The 9,724-nt window shown below is 35.2% G+C and overlaps 1 protein-coding gene across 4 annotated transcripts; it reads right to left on the bottom strand.

The window, feature by feature from the left end:
* Window positions 1-633: 633 nt before the first annotated feature.
* Window positions 634-9,107, bottom strand: LOC127263098 (uncharacterized). Of its 4 annotated transcripts, none has more exons than XM_051292047.1 (8): window positions 8,769-9,107; window positions 7,649-7,789; window positions 7,377-7,469; window positions 6,861-6,987; window positions 2,757-2,854; window positions 2,341-2,421; window positions 1,737-1,816; window positions 634-1,086 (listed from the first exon to the last, which is right to left on the bottom strand). In XM_051292047.1, the coding sequence occupies exons 1-8, from the start codon at window positions 9,090-9,092 to the stop codon at window positions 867-869; spliced, it is 1,164 nt and encodes a 387-aa protein (XP_051148004.1). In that variant the 5' UTR covers window positions 9,093-9,107; the 3' UTR covers window positions 634-866. The 4 variants fall into 4 exon arrangements, with proteins under 4 accessions (XP_051148004.1, XP_051148005.1, XP_051148006.1 ...); XM_051292048.1 differs by having other exon boundaries at window positions 7,426-7,469; window positions 7,666-7,789; XM_051292050.1 differs by having other exon boundaries at window positions 1,025-1,144.
* Window positions 9,108-9,724: the final 617 nt, after the last annotated feature.

Genomic DNA, 9,724 nt, shown 5'->3' with positions numbered 1-9,724 from the left:
CCTCCCCACGCTGCGTCGTTGATTCGAACACCTTCGTCGTGACTAATTTCATTTCCGACTCAATTTGTCACTTATTTCTTCCATCCCTTTCATTGTTTCTAATCTCCGCAGTACACCAATGACAGAAAAGATGGTAGATCCTGAGGCAGTACACCAATGACTCTCCTGAATCGATGTCAACAAAACGTTGCCGAAATTGTTAGCCCCCACATCATCGACTGTTGATTCAAACTAGCCGTTGTATCTCATTCTATTTCCTATTCGATTCACCACTCCATTCGAAGTCAAGCTTCAACTCCGTTGTTCCTCTCATTATATCTAATATATGCAACAAAGCACTGTTGACATCAACCACGAGTAACAAATGATAAAATGATGACCGTCTATTATATAAATGTTTTCTTCCACCTTCGAAAAATGATATTTATAAAATAAGCATATAATGTGATAAAAGGAAAAATATAAAAATTTACTCTCGACACAAAAACTTAGCATGATTCAAAATTCAATGTATGTAATCTCATTCCTAATTTTTTTGAATTATATTTGTTCAGCATGATACTCTAGTAATTCAGCACCATTCCCGGACCGATTACATCTACCAATCAAACCCTTCAACTCAGAAAAATCAACTGACATGGAACTCTACCTTCCATCGTACATTCTCTCAAAATTGGGTAAGTTCAATCTGTTTTCGCACTATTCAGAGCGAGACATACAAGTCGCTTAATTCTTCTTTTTGATCAGAATACAAGTCGCTTAATTCTTCTTCGTGTTCAATGTACAGTCAGCTGAGCAATCCCTAAAGATCTAACCACATCCGAATGAATGCTTACCAATCATAGGCAGATGGCACGGCTTGTTCATTAGCAAATATCACGGTTATGTCTTTCCCGACGGGAGATGGACCTGCCCATTCGGAGCCTCCGTGCCGTGAGGGCTTCCAGCAGAACCTCCAGAGCATTTTCAACAGCAGTGGCCTGTTTGTCCAATCCGCAAGAGCTGAAATCTGGGAGAAGTTGGAGTTCATCAAGGAGGCTTGCTGCGGCAGCTGCTGTACACGTGCGGTCCCATGATGGTTGAGGTCTGAACTCATATCAGAAAGCCCATTATCGCCGCATTAAAAATATTAGAAACTTGCATGCTGAACAAGAAAAAACATATATACATATATCAAAGTGGTAACCACACTGAAAGAGTCAAATCAACACATAAGATACTCGTGCTGATTTGACCAATCAACATATATATATATATATATATGTAGGCAGTGTATTCTCGACAGTACGTAATAATACAAAATACAGCACATGTCCTGACAACACATTGATATTAGTCTAAATAGCACAATATATTATTGGTTTCAACACAATAAACATATTAATACACCACAGTACAATATATATAAACTAGACAGACTTCTATATGACACAGCTATATGCTGTAGTATACACATACATATGCATACACTGTTTGTCTTATACATATATGTTGTGTGTGTGTCTGCGCTGACGGATCAAATCAGCACGATTTGATCCAGTCAGCATCCTAACCACCGCCATATATATATATATAAAGTTCCACCCGTATGAAGTTGCAAAAAACTACCCTTATTTTGCAGCAATTTGCATTGACAATTGTACAACGGCGTAAATTGTGAAACACCTTTTCACTTCTAGATAAACATGTAAAAGAAACAAAGTATATGTCAGAAGATTAACGAATTAAACAAGTACCTTAGCTTATGCATTGCTGATGCACCTGAGTTTAGGGATACGCACTGAAGTTCATCTCCCCACACTAATTTAGCTCTATCCTGCGTATAAACCAGTTAAATGAATCAAAAGGCAATAACCTATATATTTTCCAGTGAAAATTGAGATCAGGCTCCGTCGGAATCTGCAAAATTCGATTTGATTTACCCAGAGCATTAAATGAGATGCTACAAATGAAAGTTTAACAAGCAGTGCATAACTAATATTAGTAGTTTAAATTTCAACTACCAAGCTATTCTTTTATGTGTAGTTCGTATAAACAAGATTCTTGCAGTTTAGAAATCTATCAGGAATCATTATTGAGAAGCAACAGTTTGTTTACTTGCATTTTACAAATTCATTTTTGTACTATTCCCGATATGTTTCCCCTAAAATATTATTATATCCAACTTCTATTTCCATTTAAAATATTACATAAAAACACAATCCCCAGTGTAAAAAACATCAAGCAAACTACAAATATTCCATTTAAAATATCACATTCATTACCTACTTTTTATTAAATGTTTTACTATTATCAAAATAAATAAATAAAAGACAGAAAAGAACCAATCGTGCTTCACACCTGCAAGCGCCTGAACATGGCACCTGAATTGCTCCAAGTACCATCAATCAAAATAAAATGCATGGAGTTACTTTTGGTTGCCTGTGAAACCATCACCATAATAAAAAAAAGCAAGTCAAAAATAGAAACTCGTCAACTCAGAACTTCAAAACAAGAACACTCTGCTGGCAAGTGATGAGCTGAATGACCAATATTCAAATAAGTCATTATAACTAGTTTCTATACTAGCTTAGTTTTGAACATACAACTGCATACTAAACACGGAAGCTTTGCAAATACGAGAAATTGATGTGTAAAAATAAGGGAAGCCATTTCCTACTCTCAATATTAGGCATACACGGCAGGTTTCAATATTTAACATCATATATTAACTCAAGACATGAAATATTGAATTTTATAAATGTGACCATACATACTGCTTGGGTTTCATGATCGATGGTGAATTTGAAGCTTTCCTCAACAGATTTGGTCATAGCATTCTTATTTGGATAAAGGCAACACACCCTATGTCTCCCTGCAAACAATGATAATTCCACATTTTTTATCTATAATAATAATAATAATCTGTTGTACTTTAATGCAAAAATACAAATAAAAAATAATGAAGCTAGGTTCAAATGTTTAAAGTGGAAAATCTTAACAGCAGACAATTACGGCAAAAAAAAAAATACAAAATCCATATCGACTGTAGCTAGATTTAAATAGCAGTTATAAGCAAGTTTTACATTGTTGTGAGACTCAAGAAATTGAACAAGTATTTTTGTGGTGTCAGTATTCTGGAAAAACAAGTACAATTCCAACATGTTCATCTTATTCGCATTCTCCCATGCCCAACTGTAAATGACTTATGGAACGCATCCTGGATTTGTCAATTGTGTGATGGCTGGAGTCTACTTGTAGTCCACTTATGCTCAGATAATCCTTGATATGCTTAAGAATGGAAAATATTACGAAATTCCAGTCAAAAGTTGAGGACTATGCAATATTGACAAAGCTAATATTGGGGATAAGTCCAAAGATTGACACCATGGAAATAATAAAGGGTTATCAAAACACGAGATAATAATGCAAAAGCAAAGTAGATTATTTATTTTATCATACATATTGTTAAAATGAAAAAAATTAAACAGCCAAAAAACATTTAACTTATTGCACCACTGCACCTCTGAGCTATTAAAGTTGCTTTCATAATCCTTGGCACTAAATGTAACTCCAATATATATATATATATATATATACATATGTATATAATCCTTCCTAAAAAGCATGGGTTAAGTAGACACTTAATAACTTAAGTTGGAAATTACTACTTAATCCTAGGATCACATGCTCAGACAAATTGATACAGAGTAATTTCACGGGTACAGAAATGTGTGGATACTTCTGAGCAGCACATAAACTTCTACCCACTTTAATGGAACATTATATAAATACTTAGCACGAAGACAAGGTCTTACCAAAGAAAGAGTGAATTCATTTCCATAAGACTTTGATGATAACTAACAATGGAATAATATGCAAAAGTGGTATCTGCATTGAATATTCAGTAAGGTTCAATTTGCAAATCCAGAATATATTTGATCAAATAATTGATTTAATTTGGAAAATTCATTTTATTAGATCACCAAATTGATCCAACTTGGAAAATATCATATCATTTGATATTCTTAATGCAACAAAACATTTTCACCATTCATAATTGCACTTCCAAGTAATGTAGATGTTATAAAAATAATGCAATGTAGAAGCAATAAAGAACAATAGGGGACACAAAATTTGGTAATCCAATTCGATCAAACTGATCTACGTATCGGGCGCTGCCAAACTAGGAATTTCACTATATGAGAATTATGATGCAAACAGCAAAACAACCAAGCCCATGTTAATAATATCGAAATCAGTATCTCTAGATTTTAGAATAAAACCAGACTTTCATATCTAATAATTTCCCACTAGAAAACTAATTATATCTTACACCCTTCATATTTTACTGCAACAGAAATGACAGCACCAAGCCGTTTCCTCTTACTCTTCAAGGCCTATTGAAGTTATACTCCAACTTCTCCAAGGTCACAACTTTAGTTAACATATTTGCGGGGTATTCTACTCCCTGAATTTTCATAAGCGGCAACTTCTTTTCAAGGTCGCTTCTTGCTAAGTGTGCATAGGTATCCTGTCCATGCCAAGTTCCTGCCTGAATTACTCATGAATCTGTTGTAACTCCCACTGCATATGCAATGTCTCGTCTTTTACACACCATTGCATAATGTGCTCTCATTTACCCCTTGATTCTGTAAACCCACCTGTTGTGCAACACTTTCTTTCTTTCATTTGACGGTAGGGACTTTATCTCATCATCTATTGCAAGTATTCACTTGTCTGATTTTTCACTCTCTTGAACCTCTCCATAGTACTCAAGTTTACCATAGTCAGCTAAAAGTTAATAATGTAGAGAAAGTGAGTATCTCTCAAGAGCACGATATTGTCTAGTAGGTCTTCCAATATTCGAAGCTTCTGCAGTGACTGGTTCTGGCTGAACTATTTCCGACTGGACTAGATTAGGTTTTGCCCGAACAATCTCCTAATCAGTGCTAACTGCCTATCTGGAATTAGAGTTGGAAACGTCCAATTCCACAAACTACACCCCATCTTTCAAGTATCTGCTTTCTCTGTTTTGGTCGCTCAACATCTGTCTTTGTATAACACTCGCTTATCCAATTTAACATTTTTGCTTTTAATAATCTTGCATTTCTTCACATCCTAAAATCTATATCTAAACTCATCATCGCCATATCCACGAACATACATTTGACAAACTTGGAATCCAACTTGCTTCGATTGTTAAGCCATAATATATATCCAAATACTCGCAAGTAGGGCAAAATTATATCCTTTCCACTCTATGCTTCCTTTGGAATGCCGTTACCAAATGGAATATATGGTCCTCTATTGATTAGAAATACGGTAGTTTAGACAGCTTCAGCCCAAAACATCTTTGGTAGTTCGCACTTCAATTGGATACATCTTACATGTTCGTACAATGTTTTGTTCATACATCCGGAAAATCCATTCTGCCGAGGTGCTCCAAGTATTGTTTTTCCATTCAAATACCATTCACAGTACATACTTCTTACAGTCTAACAAGTCATATTTTCTACCATTGTCAGAACTTAGTCATTTCAATTTGAGTCATGTTTCATTCTCAACCAGAGCTTTCCATTTTTTGAAAGCTTGAAACACGTCAGATTTATGTTTCAGAAAGTAAACACATACCTTTCTTGTTGCATCATTAATGAATGTCTGGCCCCCCACAAGTCATTGTGCACTAGATTTAACTTCTGCCTCTTTCTATATCTTCCTCCAGTGGAGAAACTCACTCTTTTCTATTTCCCAAATATGCATTCTTTGCATAGCCCTACATCCACTGATTTCAAGCTTGGAAGCTTGCCTTTCGAAAGCATTACGTTCATCCCCTTTTCGTTCATGTGGTCAAGTCGATGATGCCACAATTATGCATCATACTTTGCATCTGCAACAAAAATAGTGTCACGGGCCGTAGGAGTTATATATAAAGTACCTTCCTTCTTTGCCTCGAGCCAAAACCCTATCTCCGTTAGTGATCTTCCAAGTATTTCATCCGAAGGTTGTTGTATATCCTTCATTATCCAATTTTCCTATTGAAATCAGATTTCTCTTCAAGCCTAAAACGTGTCTAACTCCATGCAGCCTCAATTCGCATACATTCGGAGTTTTGATGCGAACATTTCCCTTGCCCACGATCCTCAATGGCTAATCATAGACAATGCCGAAATTTTCAGAAGTGTAGCATTCCATCATGTCTAAGTTGTTGCAAGAATGCAATAGAACTCCAGAATCCAACACCCACGATTCCAAGGGACTACTCACGCTCAAAATCCAAACATTTATTATCTTCAAAATAATAAAAATTTACGTAAAAATAGAAATGTACAATAATGTATAAAAGATCAATATTTAAATTATCATGTGTTGACTGAGCTGCTGTCATATTTTGTCTTTCTTTAGTGCTTTGCACCGACTTTGATAGTGTTCAAACTTCTCACAATTCAAATATATAATACGACACATATCCTTTTTTGGCTTCCTTGGACCTTTTTTTTTCTCTTATTTAATCTTGATTTGGTTTTCTTGATGTTGATTTACCACGATTCATCTTTCTTGATTTTAAGAACGCTATTTATAGCTACCACAAGCATCAGGGTCCATAAGTCATGCAATTAACTATTATGGTGTTAGAATAAATGACAAGAAAGCCAATTTTGTTGGCGATTCTATATTCTATTAAAGCAATGCTGCCTTGCATGATATTGAATAAAATAAATTTGCTAATTAAATTTGTTTAATTTCGTTTCCGCTGCATTTTCTGATTCCCAGGCAATACCGTTTCCTTTCATAGAGAATGTCAGGTATAAATAAAAATGGCACTTGAGAGAGAGAGGGGGAGAGAGGAAAAGGCAAGGGTATTAGGGTAAATGCATCACCTGCATGCTTCAATACTTCCCACATCATTTCCTCATGCTCAATTATTCCAAAGAGACACAAAGTTGCAGCTTGTATTCCAAAAACTTGCCACAGTAACTTCCCGGTATTGTTCTGTCTCAGAAAATCCTGTTAACAACTAGAAATTAGCCAAATATGTACGCATGGCAAGAAAAGTAGATCATAACTATTGCTTGAATGATTCTCTCATGAGTACTTCACATTTTCAAAAGCATGTGTTAGTGATAGCCTCGTTTCAAACGTAACTTTTGACTATTGTTCCACCAAATTGTTAAACAAACTAAGTTTCAGGAAACATTCAATTTATATATTGAAAACGGGGTACTGACTAATCTCTCAAATAACCTACTCAAGGTATAGAGCATTTGTGGATATAGGGTTTACTCATTAACTCACTCCTTACAAAATTATAATGCAAATGATCAAAACATAGCCTCTGTTTTCTCTTTCACAGTTCTTAAAAATATAAGATTCAAAGTTTAAAGAGAAAAGGAAACCTTCGGATGCATATACAACCAGAAATGAACTTGATGGCAAAGAGAGCACCTTGCAATGCTTGAGCACATGCAATCTTCTTGTGGAAGCCAGCACTGGTAGATGTTTCAAAATGCAAATATAAATAAAAATGATCCAAAAAATAATAATAAAAAAGACCATATGAACATAAAGTAGAAAAATAGTTCACAGGTTTAGAGTAATGTATGGAAGTTTCCGGAGTAACCTTATACTTGGAGAAAAATTTATATATGAACAGTAATTAACAACATGCCTTCTGGCAAAGATAACCTCTGCTTCCAAGTAACCGGCAAGCTATTTGTCGAGCTGAGAAGAATTGGATTTTTTCTTCAGAACTACCTAAAGATTTGTATTTGGCCCTATGCTTCTTGTCCTCGTGCACCTTGAATTCTCCCTGGAACAAAAAATAGAGATGGATATGATATATATGCAGCATTCTAGCTGACACACACTCACATTCAGAATCAAATTCACATAAGGCGAGAGACCATTTATTTATTTTGCATGTGACCAAGTAAAATCACTTAAGATGGCATTTAGTGACTGCCCATTTTTACCATTTCTCTTTTTTAGTTGCTTCAAACTATGGGGAAGGACTTCTCTTACCAATAGAACTACATTTATGGAATATAACTATACTCTATGTACTCGCTAACCAATGAAAATACTGATTTCTTTAAAGTTTCAAATAGCACGAAGCATCGTCATTTCATTATTGCAGCAAAAGTGTTGTATTGTCCACAGCATTTACTAGAACAAAAATGTGTGTTCCTAGCACAAATAGTCGATTGAAATTATGCATCAACTTGTTGTAATTTGGTCCTATCATTTTCAGAGAGCACAGGCCTTGAAACTAGAGAACCAATTAATTTGTAAATTTACAGAAGATTTAGAAAAAAAAAAAAAAAAAAGAATTGTAGGTCTAATGCAATTTTTTTCACTGATCTCAACAATAAAAAGATTAAACCTATGAAAGCTGGCCTACTATGACAATCAACTTCAGCTGCATCATAAAAATAAAATAGAAATTCAAAACCCCTTTGGAACTAAAAATAACTTCACTAAATTCACTAATTTTTCTTTTTTTCTAAATTCGACACCAACACTGAACATTTGGCAGAATAGTGCCAGTTTGGTGATTGAATTCCGGTAGAAAACAAGTACGACTGTAATTGAAAGAATTAGAGATATAACAATGAGGGATCTGCAGCTCTCTGCATTTATTAATTAGCGTAGCTGGAATTCGCAAAAAAAAAAAAAAAAAAAAAAAAAACAATCCCCACTCCACTCCAATCCAACCCAATATCAAAGAACAAAGAAAATAATAGATGAAATCTACCAGATGGCTACGAAAGGAAGTTAGGATTCATCACCGATAGAGTGCCGTGGTTCCCGTCGAACGTCATCCTCGCATCGAGGGTTTTTTCCAAAAGCTTCAAATCTCGAATGACTTGAGTAACCATGGAGGGAACAGGGGAAACGGTCCCCCAACCTTGCCATTCCTGAAGGCTGACGGCAGCTTCAGCCGCGGGGATTCTGTTAGTTTCCGATGGCAAGTGAGATGGATTTTGGGAGGAGAAGGGTTTGGTGCCCATTCGGAATGCGGCAGTTGAGCTGAAAAGATTGTGGAATTTCGGGGTAGAGTGCGGGAAGAATAGTGAGGCGGAGGTTGAGAAGGGTCTCGTAGAAGGTACCATATTTGTAAGAGAATAGAGGCCATGCCGATCAAGAAAAGAAATATACTCATAAACAAAAGTGTTTGTTTCTTATTTCATACCAAAAAATCAATCTTCCACTATTACGATTTTACTATTTTCTCTCGATAGTAGATTAAAATAGCAACTAAATCAAAAACTCAGATCAAATATTCTATTTCAAATAAAATTGTTATCGCTGAAAATCATCAATGACGGCCTAATGGATTAGGTCTGTCGAGATTGACATAAATTGGGTTCGTCGACCTCCTCAACAAAAGATTCGGGCTAATCTCGCAGTCGGATATTGAATCGTAACACCTTCAAACCAAAATTTTCGTAGAACGATGGTCCGACGATGAACCGAATACGGTACGAATCAAATTCAAAAAATATTGTAATATAAGAAGTAAAGTAGAAAGCTCAATTGAAAAAATAGAAATGAAAATTGTTTAGATCTAAAAAAAAATAGAACATAAATTTAATATAATAAGCATGAATAAGTTGAAACCAAAAAGAAAATAAAATTTGAGAGTAACAAATGTCCACCACAAAAATATTTGGACAAAAAGTTTGTCGAAATTTGAAGCCCAATATTTTTGTTTGAGATTTGTAGCCGATATTCCACTAAACTC

Source organism: Andrographis paniculata, unplaced genomic scaffold (genome assembly GCF_009805555.1).
Source record: "Andrographis paniculata isolate CXL003 unplaced genomic scaffold, ASM980555v1 Contig66END, whole genome shotgun sequence".
In the NCBI taxonomy this organism is placed as follows: Eukaryota; Viridiplantae; Streptophyta; class Magnoliopsida; order Lamiales; family Acanthaceae; genus Andrographis; species Andrographis paniculata.
Note: the sequence above shows the minus strand (reverse complement) of the source record. Positions and strands in the feature narration are given on the sequence as shown.

Excerpts from the sequence above, each read along its gene's own strand:
- LOC127263098 (XM_051292047.1), bottom strand. The coding sequence starts at position 9,092 with ATGGTACCTTCTACGAGACCCTTCTCAACCTCCGCCTCACTATTCTTC. Across the intron at positions 1,817-2,340 it reads CCATGTTCAGGCGCTTGCAG|GATAGAGCTAAATTAGTGTG; the intron begins GTGTGAAGCACG and ends GTTTATACGCAG. Across the intron at positions 1,087-1,736 it reads TCAGCAATGCATAAGCTAAG|ACCTCAACCATCATGGGACC; the intron begins GTACTTGTTTAA and ends ATATGAGTTCAG.